This window comes from Ananas comosus, linkage group 21 (genome assembly GCF_001540865.1).
Source record: "Ananas comosus cultivar F153 linkage group 21, ASM154086v1, whole genome shotgun sequence".
Taxonomy (NCBI): domain Eukaryota; kingdom Viridiplantae; phylum Streptophyta; class Magnoliopsida; order Poales; family Bromeliaceae; genus Ananas; species Ananas comosus.
Genome location: NC_033641.1, coordinates 1,730,601 through 1,745,608, shown reverse-complemented (window position 1 = coordinate 1,745,608; position 15,008 = coordinate 1,730,601). Strand labels below are relative to the sequence as shown.

The 15,008-nt window shown below is 35.8% G+C and overlaps 1 protein-coding gene across 1 annotated transcript; it reads right to left on the bottom strand.

The window, feature by feature from the left end:
* Window positions 10,787-14,624, bottom strand: LOC109726620 (U-box domain-containing protein 9). Its single transcript, XM_020256327.1, has 2 exons — window positions 14,133-14,624; window positions 10,787-12,144 (listed from the first exon to the last, which is right to left on the bottom strand). Exons 1-2 carry the CDS (start codon window positions 14,481-14,483, stop codon window positions 11,062-11,064), a joined length of 1,434 nt encoding a protein of 477 aa, XP_020111916.1. The 5' UTR covers window positions 14,484-14,624; the 3' UTR covers window positions 10,787-11,061.

Here is a 15,008-nt window from a genome sequence, read left to right as displayed (position 1 = left end):
TTCGAGCTTTTCGAGCTTTTCGAGCCTAATTCGAACGAGCCGAGTAATACTCAAGTTCGGCTTGAAATGAATTTCGAGCCTTTTATTTTGTTCAAGCTCGGCTCATTTAATTTCGAGTCGAGCTCGAGCGAGCCGAATATCGAGCCGAACACGAGTTGAACGTGAGCCGGCTCGCTCGTTTGCCAGCCCTAAGTTTTAGGTCTCTCCTCGGAAAAGTTATCGGAAGTTTTAAGACTAAATTACATGCAACACACTGTAGTGTGTCTAAATTACCCCTTACACTTTTTGTTTTTTTTTAAAGTTATCTAAACACTTCGTCATATTCTCAAATGTCCTATAATAATTAGATTTCTTTTTTTTAATGGCCAATTTATATAAAAAATTAATTAGTTTTGTATTTTTATAAAAATAAATTATTTTTAAATTTTACAAATTATGTTTGAATTTTTAGTAAGTTGACTAAATTTTACTTATTCCTCTTACTCTGTTCGTTTTTTTCGTCCATCTTTGTACCTCTTCATCCCCCCCTTCTCTGCACTCTTCTCTCCTATCTCGCCCATGCCAACAACGATGCCGCCGGTGGTAGCGAAATAGACTCAAATATGGCTTCAATCACGTAATTTAGGCTGTGGTAGAGGGCACGGTCGTGGACTACGACGACGATGGCGACGACAACGAGGGTGTCGCAGGATTAAGGACGATGGGAGGAAGAGTGCGTTAGTGTAGGGGCAGCGGTTGCAGTGAAAAGCGAGGGAGGGACGCAGTAGCCAAAAAGATACAAAGGGTGAGATAAAAAAGAATAAGAAACAAGAAAAAAGTAAAGAAAAAAAAATTAAAACAATATATAATTTTCTTCTGAGAAAGCCACGACGCATTGCAGCGGTTACAGAGAAGGCCAACAAGCAGAGAAGAAAAAAGAAGAAGAAGAAGTTGCTTTGTTTGAGGCTAAATTATATAGTTTTGAGGCTAAGCTGTACCATTTAAAATTATTTGAAACTAAGTTGCACTACAATAATTAGAAATTGCAATATTTAAGATCAAGATGCTTCGTTTGAAAATAAGTTGCACTGTTTGAGGCTAAATTGCATCATTTGAAACTAAATTGCACTACAAAAAAATAGAAATTGAATTATTTGAGATTAAATTGTACTCTTTTAGACTAAGTTATATTGTTTAAAACTATTTGTGCAACTTCTTAAATAGTATAGTTTAGTCTCAAACAATTTCTCAAATAGCCCAACTCAGTCTCAAACAGTACAATTTATATTTTTGTGGTACAAGTTAGTCTCAAATAGTATTAAATAGTGTAATTTAGCTTCAAATAGTATAATTTAGTCTCTCAAATAGTGCAACTACTTTTTCTTCTTCTTCTTTCTTAATTGCTTGTTGGCCTTCCCTATAACGACTTGCAGCACTTGGTAGCCTTCCTAGGAGAAGAGCTCACGTCTACTATGTCCCTCTTGCAGTTGATTGCTATTTAGCGACCGATCGACTGCTGATAATCAAGCAGCTAACTGATTGTCAACTAATAATTCATAAGCTCAAACTACTTCTTTCGGTCAATGGCTAGACATAGCCAATCAATCGTTTGATCTTGGAGGTCAATTTCTTGGGCACGAACATTGTCAAAGCACAACAAGGCGCAGGGCGTAGCTCAAGCCAAACATTTCTAGCCATACAAATAATAGGTTGTCCGGAGTTAATGGATGTAAAGAGAAAAGAAAAAAAAAAAAAAAAAAAGAGAAGGAGAAAAAGGAATTCAAGTTCCTAAGAGTACCTGTGACATCCCAATAGTTCTGCATCGGATAATGTGGGAGAGTATGATGTGTTTATAAATAACGAACATACTAGTAATAATAATTGTGTTTAATGAGCCGGTGGTTTAGGTTCAACGAGTTATTATTACTTGCGAGCTGAATTGTTACATTTGGTACTAGAACCTGATAGCCGGCCGGAAGTGTGAGATGGATCTTGTTAGAGATAATGCTAATGAGATTAGGATTAGATTATTTGATCTTATCCATTATTATATTCGGTTATTTAAATTGTGATTGAGATGAAATCGAATCAGAGTAGGATTCTATGTAATTAATTATAAATAGATAGGTCAGAATTATTTGGTTAACGAAGCCGGTATTAATTAAGTTGAAGCCAGAGCCGGGCGCTAATTAATTAGTTGTCGTCACCACCGTGTACGGACGCATGCTGGGTAGATGTTAACTTTTATTCAATATAGTTGTTTTACTTTGCTTCCACAAAAACGTATCAGATTCTTTGATTTGTCTTCTTCTTCTCTTGTCTTTTCTATTTTACTTTTTTGTGGAGATCTCTATATACCATAACAAGTATATAGAGCGTATTTGTTGGAAGCCCACCGTCGTAACAAGCGGTATCAGAGCCAAGTTTTCGAGAGGAGAAGGTGTCGATGGCGTTTAATAGCGCTAACGGAGTTGCACAAGGATTCTCGATATTCAAAGAGAACAACTATGATTTTTGGTGCGTGAAGATGCGGACGTTGCTGTGATCCCAAGATTTATGGGATTTTGTACAAAAAGGATGCAAGAAAACAACCGGAGAGAATCTGAAAAAAGATGCAAATGCATTTTTCTTTATTCAGCAATCAATTGACGATTCGATATTTTCCCACATTGCCGGTGCTACTCGATTGAAGGAAGCATGGGATATATTACAGAAGGAATACCAACGTAACGAAAAGGTACTCAGAGTTAAGATTCAAATTTTAAAAAGAAAATTTGAAACTTTTTTTATGCAAGAAAATAAAAATATTCATACTTTTTATTCTAAGGTTATGGAATTAGTTATCTTGATGCGTACCTATGGTTAACAAATTACTGATCAAATAGTAGTCAAAAAAATTTTAAGAAGTCTAAAGAAAAAATATGGTGATTTAGTTTCTGCTATAGAAGAGCCAAAAAATTTATCTAAATTATCTTGTAGTGAACGTCTTGTTTCTCTTTTAGCACATGAGGAACGAAAAGATAGAACTGAAAGTTTTTCTGAGCATGCTTTTCAAAGTGAATCGAAAAGCGATGAAAAATGTGGTACAAATACTTTCAATCGTCAAACTTCAGCATCTGGAGACCGTGGCAGAGGCCGTGGTCATGGCCGTGGTAGAGGCCGTGGTGGTAGGTGGTTTCAACAATAGAAATAATGAAGGATCGAGTAATTAAAATCAGAGAACCTACGGAGGTAACGATCAATCCCACAATCGTAAAAATATTTAATGTTATTATTGTAAAAAATTTGTCCATATCGAGCGCTTTTGTAAATTGAAATAGCAGAATGCGAATTTTGTTTATGAAAAGAATGAAAACGATAATATACTTTTTGCATATCGTTCATTAGAAAAAACTACTAACAATATTTGGTATGTCGATAGTGTTTGTAGCAGTCACATGACAAGAAAAGAAGAAAACTTTATTAATTTGGACAAATCAGTTAAAGGCCGCGTGACAATGGGTGACGGCTATGTCCATGACGTGTATGGAAGAGGTACAGTTGAGGTAAATATTTCTGGAATGCAAAAAATAAATAATATCTTATATGTTCTAGGATTGAATTCCAATCTTTTTAGTGTTGGTCAATTTTTGAAAGAATGTTATTTGCTTATTTTTGAAGATTCTAAGTGCACAATTTATGGAGATAAAAATAAAAAAAATTACTTTTTGAATTTTCGATGACAGAAAATAAAATTTGTCCTTTTCATGTTGCAATGAAAGTAGTGCTAGATGATGATTGGTTATGACACTATCGATATGGTCACTTAAGTTTTAAGGGACTTGATTTATTGCATAAAAAGAATATGGTTGATGGTTTGCCTTTGGTGCATAATAATAGTTCTGTATGTGAAAGTTGTGTGCTAGGAAAGCATCACAAGGACTCTTTTCCAAGAAAAAGCAATTGGAGAGCTAAAAAATTATTAGAATTGATACATGCAGATGTATGTGGACCGATGCAGACACCGTCGCTCAGCAGCAATTACTATTTTGTGGTTTTCGTGGATGATTATAGCCTGATGACTTGGATTTATTTTATCAAAAATAAATCCGAAGCTTTTGATGCTTTGCAAAAATTTAAAAATTTGGTCGATAACGAATTCAATTATTATGTTAGGACCCTCCGTACAGATCGAGGGGGAGAATTTATTTCTAACAAGTTTGAAAATTTTTATAAGGCTAATGGTATTCACAGGCAGTTGACAACCAGTTACACGCCTCAGCAGAACGGTGTTGTAGAGTGCAAAAATCGAAGTTTAGTCGAGATGGCAAAAGGCATGTTGAAAGCGAAAAAGCTTCCGAACAAATTTTAGACAGAAGCGGTATCTACTGCAGCATACATTTTCAATAGAAGTCCAACTTTAGTGTTGGAGAATATTACAAGTTTTGTACAAGTTTTGTACTATTTGATAAATTAAGAGCATAATCCAATATCTAGTGAATATAAAATATATATAAAAAAAATAAAAATTAAGGCTTTTGCTTTACAAAAACACTTCTATGATAATGTTACAACATATATATATAAAACAGCAGTCATTCTACGGTCTCTGCTATGAAGAAGGATGAGTTAGTTATTATTTGGTCTATTGATGACATGGTAGACCTAGTTTATTAGGTATTTTCCTTCCGCTAGCAATAATAACTTGTTGGGTCCAAACCACCGGCCCAAAATGCGTAAGCCCAGTTATTATTATTAGGGTGGAGTCCACTTATAAACCTAATGACAACCCCACTCCATCCGATGTGGGATTATTGGGGTGTCATAGACTCCCCCCGTTTAGGCCCTGACGTCCTCGTCGGCCCTAAACACACATAGCCCAAGATCACCAGGCGTTGTGAGATTTATCTCACTAGCCTTTGTCATTCCGACCCTGACTTAGCCTGTTAATCACCGACCTTGGCTTAGTTTGTCATTCCAACTTTGGCTCAGTCAAGACTCATTTCACACTTCTAACTGGTGAACTGGCTCTGATACCAAATGTAACGACCCGATCCACCTCATCAAACCACACCAATCACAAGTAATCTTCGATTTATTTACGAGCACGTGTTTACACCATTCAAAATGGCAATTTTCGTAAAAAACTACAAATTCGGTGGCAAACACTGAAGCCCAATTCTTCCTATAAAAGTACTGCACTACTTTTTTTTTATTTCACCGCTCGTCTCTTTGTTCAATTATTTCCTAATAATAATGGAGGAGGAAGAGGTCGGATTGGAAGAAACCCTAACCCTATTCGATCTATTAGCATATAAATCTAAAACCCAATACCAATGTAATGACCCGACCCACTAACAACAATAACTCGTTGAGCCCAAACACCGGCCCAAAATGCTTAAGCCTAGTTATTATTATTAGTGTCTAAACCTCTTATATACCCAATCACATTCCCATTCATATCCAATGTGAGATTTTTGGGGTGTGACACCCATGTTAAATCTTGCTCGATAAACCAATACCTTTACTAAACATCAATCTCTACCTTATAAACAATGGATTATTCCCTGATTTTTATGGAAATCAAGGAATCCTTCGGCCACTACTTGGTACACAATACCCTCGGGTCTCTACTTTGTAGTAATGATCCTCAAGTGTCCGCCCAATGTAATACATACATAATCAAACCTCTAACCAAAGGGAGATCTAACCGATTGTTTATTGTGGTAGCTGTAGCAATACATATCTGCTGTGACACCCCAATAGTCCCACATCGGATGGGAATGGGGTTGTCATTGGGTTTATAAGAGACTTAGACACTAGTAATAATAACTGGGCTTAAGCATTTTGGGCCGGTGGTTGGGCCCAACGAGTTATTATTGCTAGTGGGCTGGATCGTTACATCTGCACACAGAACTAGGGTGGCCCACAAGGTACTACTATACATTAGAATTGGGAGAACCAACTCGACTCACACCGTGTGCCCATCCAATCATAGGACTTGACCTAATTTGGCTTATGCCACATAAAGGTCCTACTCGTAACCATGCAATGACAATACCTTACTATGTTTCTTGCATGTAATTATAGGAACTAACAATTTAATATGCATATAAGTTTGTATCATACTCCATGCATCTATATATATCATGAACAATAATTTATCTCTGTGACGTGTAAGTAGTTGTTCAATTAATAACTCAATAAGATGGTATCCTAATCAAATTTTGATAGTTCGAGGCGTTGCTAGAAGTGTCGGTAGGAGTCAAGGTAGAAGCTTCCCAAGCCTCGAGTTGCCCTCAGTCGACCTCCCATCCAAGCTCGGTCAACTGCCCTACAGAGTTGACCGTGCCCAAATTGGCTGACCACTAGTTATTCAGAGTCAACCTACAACACATACCCCAGTCGACCGCTGGGGTGCTCTCAGTCGACCGTGACAAAGACATAACAATAAAAGCTCACTCAAAACGTATTTCAATCAAGACTTTTAAGAAGTCAGATGAAGGTAAAAGGATAGCGTCCTCTTCTCGGACAAGACAAGCAAGAGAGAAATTAAAGGGAGAACGAGGAGTAGAAAAAGGTGGGTAGAGCTACCGGTTTAGCTTGACTAGTCAATCAAACATTTCCTTCGATCCATCGCTGGTCTGATCCGAGTTGAGTTTAAGTCCATTAGCCCAAATCAATTTCCAACTCAAAATACAAATCTTTATGGAAGGGAGTTCTAGTTCGGAAAGTGAAAATTTTAATTTAAAAAAATTTGAGCGTTCAGAGGCTTACAGTATAAAAAGTTTTAAAAAATAAAAATAAAGTCATCTTAAGTATATTTGCTCATCAAATCAATGAAGAAAAGAGTTTTCAAAGTAAATTGAACATGAACTACTCAAGTTCCTAGCCCTTGACAACTAATATGAGCATGCAAGCAAACACTTTCTACAGCTTAATTTTAACATGATATAAGGATTTTATTTGAATAGCCAATGTAATTGAAAAGATCGATTGAGAAAAGTATTTTAACCAAAAAAAATGGAAAAAAACAACATTATGTTACCAATCAAAGGTTATATAAAGTTGTAATATTTTTTGTAAAGGACAAAATAGTTCCCCTTGTTATCTTACGCCAAAACATGGCATATCGAGTAACATGACAATGAGTTGTGGTGTGAAAAGCAACAGCAACTACTATTTTTCAACATCTACTTAGAATTTTATTTGAAAACTAAAACTTAATGAGCATATTTTTTTCCTTTGCTTTACACTTGGTATCAGACTACGCTCGCTGCTCCGAATGAGGCTTCAGAGCTAGTATGGTACTGAAAAATGTTGTATTACTCAACGAAGTGCTACTAAAGTAGTGCTTCTATGAAAAATACTAAAAAGTGTTTTTTTTTTTTTTTTTTTTTTTTTTTTTTTTTTTTTTAGATCTCTGCACAACAAAACTCAAAAAGCTCTAAATTACCACTACGTTTTTAAGCCTCGAAATCTTATTTCTTCTTCCTGCCACAGTAAACGATACATTATAATTTGTTTGCCAAAACTCTACAGCCATATAGAGGTAGTCGTAGAAGTAGAGCCAAACAGACACTAAAATAATCGCTTTTTTGCTTACATTGGTGTGGTGCTTGTACATATTGGGCTTTCATGCCCTAGTGGTGCTTGTAAATATTCGACTTTCATGCCCTACTAAAAGGGGCCTTTAATTATCTAGCCCAAAGGGCCTAAAAAGTAATTACGAACAAACAAACAGGCTCTTAAATAAACGGAGGCTCTAGGTAGGGCCGGCGATCCAGTTTGCTGTTTGCGAGTCAGCTCATATTCGACTCAAAATAAGTTTGAGGTCGAATCACTTATTTAATAAACAATTAAACAAGTCAAACATGAGTTAGGATTTGTTCGCTCGTGTTCGACTTGATATAGTTTGAATATATATACATTATGCTTACATATATTATGCTTTTATATGAAGTTATACATATAAAATATAAATTTTCACTATTTGGATTTTAATCCAACTCAAGTATATCGTTGCCTATTTATCTATAGAATTTCAACCATTAAAGATTTAAGGGATAATATCTTGCATATCTTTCAAAAAACTTTAAAAATATCTAATATACTTCCGGTTGACCAAAATGTCTTTACTGATTTTTAAAAATTTCTTTAAAATTTTCAAATTCCTGGAAGGGTTTAGAAGGGTATTTTGATTATTTCAAGACAAATTTAGAAGTTTTGAATTGTAGTGAGAAGTAAATAAGAAAAAGCTCCGAGGTTTAAATTCCGCGCTATATTCGAGCTACATCGGCTAGCTCGACTTGACAAACTAATCGAACTAACGAGCAGAATGCGAGCCGACTCGTTTAATTCCAATCCGATCATGAGTTGGGCTTTTTGAGCCCGTCACAAGCTCAAGCCATATAGAAGCCGATCTCAAATAGTTTCGAGTCAAATAAGAGCCAGTCCCAACTCATTCATGTTTCGCTTGTTGATAGCTCTATATCACGGTCGTAGCGTTTTTATTCGCAAAGCTCATGCGGCATCCGCTTTTCTGCTCAAAGATGGATAAGTCTAACTCTTTACTGCTAGCCTGAATCTCCGTGCTCTACGACTAAATATACAATAAGGGGAAATAAGGTAGAGATACAAGAGAAGTTGTATATTACAGTCCTATTTTTCTAAGTAGTGAAGTACTTAGTTTTTTGTGAATCTCTGTCTTTTTCTCTTCTCTTTTTCTTTGCATACTTAGTCGTGGGGCGCGAAAGTTCAGACTAGTAATAAGGAGTTAGACTTGTCCATCTTCGAGCAGAAAGGCGGGTGCCGCACAGATTTTGTGAATAAAAATGCTGAGGCCGTGACATCTAGCTCCAGCTGTTGTAAAGGAATCATATGTTGGTACATTTTAATGCTATTCCCACAACCATAGCTGGTGGAATTCAATTAGTGAAGGCGGCATCCTTTGGTCCCTCCCCTATCTTTACTGGAATCTTCTTCAGGGTTGAAAGCAACAGAAGATTCGGGAGTAATGTTAATTTTAATTGTGAAAAATTAAAATTAGTTTTCACATTTTTTTAATTTTTTTGTTTTTGAAAAACATTTATTCCATCGTAAGTAATGTTATTTGTATGCCTATTCTTTATTATAAAGTATGACCAGGCCCCCTGTTTTTTAGGGACTGTTTGGTTTCTTAGAAATTGTAGAAAAACATTCTAAGAAAGTTGTTCTATGTAGATTTTTTTTTTTTTTTTTTTAGTTTTTTAATCATTTGTTTCAAATATTAATATTTTAGAATTTTTTCCAGATTTTATAGAAAACTAATTGTTTCGTTTTTTATAAAATCCAGAAAACGAAAACAATGTTTTTTATAAAGTTTGAAAGAAAATTTCTTTCTAAAAAAGCTAATTTTTATTAGAATTGGACAGGCGAAAAACTGAAGACCTGAAAAAAACTTTTCCAGAAAAAATTTTTTCTACATTTTTCAGAGAAACCAAGTTTTCTATTGAAGTTACCTTTTTCAATTTTTCGTTCATATTGGTTTCCAAGAAATCAAGTTTCACGAAAATTATTTTCTGTTTTCATTTTTTTTTTTGAAAACAAAATACTACTTTTTCATAAAATATGAGAAAAAGTATTTTTGAAAACTATTTTTTCTTGAAACACAAACATACAAAATTCTGAAAATAGAATTTTCCGTAAGAAACTTTTTTCTCGAAAAATCTTTTTACGGACTCGTACGGGAATCCAAACAATCTCTTATTAATCGTAAGGATATGTTAGGTGTACAAATAATATGTTTCTTTCATAATTCTATCCCAAAAAGTTTGAAAAACTAAAAGAAAATTTTTTTCATGAATCTGAAAAAAAAATGTTAGAAAAACTAATAATTATTTTAGGTATCATTTGGTAAGATATAAATAAACTATCTATTTCAGAAATAGATATAAGTTCAGATATAAGTAAGAACTAAATTAATTTTACGTTTGGATGAAAATTGGGATGTAAAATGGGATATTCTTCGAAATAGAGAAATAGCTTTGAATAAATAAGATTGAATAATAGAGATAGTGGGTAGTTATAAATAAAAATAATAATATTACCACTTTCATATATATTTAAATTTTTAAATTTTAAATTTTAACTTTTAAAATTTAAAATTCAAAATTTAAAATTAACATTTAAAATCTCAAATTTTAAGTTTCAAAATTTAAAATTTAAAGTTTTAAACATTAAATTTAATATCAAGTTTAAATTTGAAAATTTTAAAATATTAAATATCAAATTTAAAATTTAGAATTTAAAATTATAAACTTTGATTTTGAGATTATAAATTATAAAGTTTAAAATTTTAAATTTTAGAATTCAATTTTTTAATTTTTAAATTTTAAAAATAAAAATACGGATGAGAACAGCTGTTCCCACCTTTAGCCGGGTGGTTATCCAGAGATAATAATTTAATATTAATTAGAGTAATTAATGATTTAAAATTATTAATTAGAGTAATTAATAATTTAATACTATAATTAAAATTAATTAGAGTTTAATTAATTTTGTTTTCGGGTGTTCTAGGAATAAGGTTGGAACAGTAATTTCAGACCAGATTATATCAGCTTATTTCAAGTATCGAAAAACAACTCTTCTTAGATACGAAAAATAGCGTTTGGATATAAAGAAGGGATAAAGGGTTATACTCCCCTTATACCGAACCAAACAGGATGTTAGAAACCAAACAGATAGAAAACACTTCTACTGTGAGGACATTATTTTTTTTTAAAATATTTTCTGGAAAACAAAATACCCTGTTAGAGAAGCCAGTGGAAAACCAAGTCACAAGAAGACAGGAAAAAAAGGTGACATGGTAACAAATTGAAAACAAGAAGAAGTGTGACAAGTTACAAGCAAAAATTATGTTCACTTATTAAGCTACAAAAGATGGGAGATTTCCTCAGCAGCATTTCACAGTAAAAACCAACCTTTTTTGGCACCAAAAACTCTGATCACTAATGTGACAATATATGGTTCTATATATATATATATATATATATATATACATATCATCAAATTGAGCCTCTTATTCCCCCACTAATTACACCTCCCCAGCACCACCACCACCATCTAACAAGAATAGTGTGTGTTGTTCATGTTCATAGCTTTCTTCAGTTTCTCAAGGATCCCTGCTGCCTTCCTCCTTGCCCTAGAAGTGCCATTCTGGGCCAGCCAGGCCAATGTGCCATTCAAGTTCTCATCCTCCCCTACTTCTTTTAACTTTGACCTATCATACATGCACATCGAGAAGAGAACCACCGCCGCGTTCTCGGTGCTCCTCTTGCACGAGTTCTCCCGCACGATCCCGAGCAGGAGAGGGACTCCGCCCGCCTCCCCGATCTCCTCCACCGCCTCTCGGTCGCTCGATAGCAAGGCGAGGATCGCCAGTAGCTCGTCGACGAGGGTTCGGTCGGTTATGGATCTCACCGCCACGTCGATCAGCCCTTCCCTCACCGCCCTCGCCTTGTTCTCGTGCGCCATGCAGAGGTTGAAGATGGCGGAGGCCGCGTCCTTCTTCGCGGTTAGGGTTCCGTCCTCGAGGAGATCCACCAACGGCCTCATGGCTCCGAGTTCGCCGATCCTCAACTTGTTGGAATCTAAAGCCGACAACGTGAAGAGCGCGGCCGCGGAATTGCTGCGTGCCTCCATCGTCCCCGAATACAGCGCGTCGATGAGCATCGGGATCACGTTAGGGTTTTCTCCGAGGATCTTCTTGTTGCTATCGTGGATCGAAAGGTTTAGGATCGTCGTCACTATGTCTTCTATCACTTCCGGGCTTCTGTTCTCAGAGAGGGCGGAGAGCAATTGAGAGATCGAGTCGGGCTTCTCTCCTATAACCGCGCGAAAAGATCGATTCCGCTTCGTCAAAAGGCGGAGGTCTCGAATGGCTTGCCTCTTATCGACGGCGGTGGAGGAAGGTGATATCCGGTCGAGCAATCTATTGAATTCCTCGCGGTCGTTCCGGGTGACTAGGCCTTCGTATTGGTTGTCGAGAGGGGGGAGACTGATCCCGTGGTCGACGCACCATTGAGAGATCATGCTTCGGACTAGGTGGTTCGGAGTGAGGACGGTGTTGGAGAGGACCTGCTGGGTTTGCGGGCAAGTCCGATTGCCGGAGTTCAGCCATTCTTGAATGAAGGCGCGATCGTAAGTCTGCGCAAATGAATGTATACCATTTCATATCCATTAACTATGTCCAAATTAAGAACAGGGCAATCTAGAATTAAGGAAAAAAAAAACAACCCTAGGAAAATATTTATGATGATTACTGGATCGAGTTTAAAACCTCCAAAGAGGGGAAGAAAAATAACTCTTTTTTTATCCGATACCAAGCATCAGATGGAGCCTGTAATAATTCATCTGACATTAATATTTTTTTATAATTATACAAATTTAAGAACAGGGGAATCAAGAATTTAGAACAGAACATAGGAAAACATACTCAAAAAGAGTTTTAATCAAATCACAAGTACTCCTATTCATACCATTAACAGGATTCTGATGATTAGTAAACAGAGTCTAAAATTCCAATAGAAGGGAGGGATGCCACATAAATTAGAATAATAACAAAGATGTGATTACATACATTAAGAAAATGAAATTTAAGAACAGGGCAATTTAGAATCAACAATAAAGCATAGGAAAACAAAATTAGTCTCTGCAATAGATTTATACCACATAAAGTAGAATAAGAACCATGAATTTAAGTGCCGTGGCAAGGGGTCGTGCTGGAAAGTTGCCGGCACGGTACGGCACGGTACAGCACGGTGCGTGCCAAACCGTGCCGATACGTGCTGGTCAAAAAAATTCTTGTGTGCCGACACATAATAGCATGAAATATTTATTTTCTTTAGCAACAAAATATTCTAGCTATTTATTATATTTTTTTATCATATCTTTTGAACTTTATTGGAAAAATTACTTATTAATTTAAAGAATAGAGGGTTTTGAGCTGTGCCATCGGAACGGATTCTGTATCGTGTCGATATCTTATTGTCACGGTGGATACGGCCTGTGCCGACGGGCACTTAAAACATTGATAAGAACAAAGTGGTTTTTTGTTATACACTAATAATATGAAATTTAAGAACAGGGCAATTTAGAATCAACAATAAAATATAGGAAAACAATTTGAAGAATGTAGAGATTAGATCAAAGAGATGCATAGAAAAGAGTTGTTCTTTCAACAAGTAGTCCTATTCATTAGTGAACAGAGTTTAAAATTCTAAATTGTAAGGGGAAAAAAAAAGATTTTTTTATAATTAATTAGCAGGAACCAGAGCTAACCTCTAACAAATTGATCTTTAATATATATATATATATATATATATATATATATATATACATTCNCCATCGAAAACAAATGGGTGGCAAAAGTGCCGGTTTGCTATCGATAGCATTCTAGCTCAACTCTCTCTCTCTCTCTCTCTCTCTCTCTCTCTCTCTATATATATATAATATGAGTGAATCAAAACCAAATTTTTGGAATCTATAAATGATTTGTCAACTAATATACTCACAATAAGTTGCAAAACATTACCTAATACAGCAAAAAAACAAAATACATAAAATAATATAATATAATAAATAAATAAATAACTCAAGGGGAATTTGTAACAAACATATTAAGAGCACCAAAATACCAGGAACATTAAAATAAAGGAACAGTAAACATTGTAATTGTAATAAAAAAATTAAATAAATATAAAACCCAAAAATGATTAAACTAATCTCAAATATTAATCTGAAAAATTACATTATAATTAGATACTATACCAGGAAAATTGGTTTTTTTTTAAAGAAATAATTGTAAACACAGTGATTGCAATAAAAATTAAATTAATAAAACCCAAAATAGGGTTTATTTAATTCAATAGTCCGGTGTAATACACTCGATTAAATTAGTCTTAAAAAATTAATTCATAATTTGTTATTATCAACCAAAAAAAAAAAAAAAAAAACCTTCTTTTGGGAGGTTAATTAATCCATATGAGAAAACACAACAAAATCAAACGCAAAACAGTAAAATAGATTAATATTACCAACGTAAATCCCCTAAATTCGAACTAGATTGCTCCTACACCGAATCCAAAGAGAGGTGTAACCCTATCCCTAACCCTAGCGCAAACACAAGCCCTCACCTGTCCCGAGGCGAGAACCACCGGATCCCGCATGATCTCCGACGAGATCGGGCACAGGAAGTGCTCCGGGACCGCCACGTGTCCACCACCTCCCTCCTCCTCCCTACTCCTCGTCCCCCTCGACCCCCCATTGCCGCCCCCGAACCTAAGCTCCCTCAGCCTCGCGAGCGCCCTCTCCGCCTCGTCGAACGCCTCCGCCCCCACTCCGCCGGCGCCGGCGCCGGCGCCGTCGTCGGCGGCGATCGCCATGACCAGCCTCCTCAGCTCCCTCTTCAGCCTCTCCGCCGCCGCCGCCGCCTCTGCCGCCGCGGCGGCCCTCGCCGCCGCCGCCGCGGCGCCGGGCTTCGCCATGGATCGGGGCTCAAACTAGGGTTTCCGTCGTCGTCGATCCCTCCGGGGCTTCTGCTTCTTCTTCTTCTTCTTCTTCTTCTTCTTCGTCGTCGTCGTCTCTCTCCTTCATCGCTCGCGAAGAGGAGGCGAAGGAGAAGGGAATGGAGCTTCAGAGGCATTATATATAGGCGTAATTATAATTATATACTTATTAATTAAAACTAATTAATCATTAACTTAATTATATTCGTTAATTAATTACTTTGGCTAAAATGGTGATTACGATGCGGCCGACGCGGTATGTTGCTTCGCAGATACGTTAGTTTTTTTTTTTTTTTTTTTTTTTTTCTCGATGACTAAATTACAGAAAACCCCCTTATAAATATTTATTTTTTTATTTTTTCCTTCTAACTTTCAAAACTTTATATTTTTATTCCTTTAATATTTTAAGTTGTTACATTTAGCTCCCTCCATTAAGAATCTATTACTGTTCCGCCTATTTTTTATAATTTATATTAAAAATATTCTTCCAAATGACAGAAATAT

Coding starts and splice junctions, on each gene's coding strand:
- LOC109726620 (XM_020256327.1), bottom strand. CDS start 14,483: ATGGCGAAGCCCGGCGCCGCGGCGGCGGCGGCGAGGGCCGCCGCGGCG. Junction 12,145..14,132: donor TGGTTCTCGCCTCGGGACAG/GTGAGGGCTTGT, acceptor TCATTTGCGCAG/ACTTACGATCGCGCCTTCAT.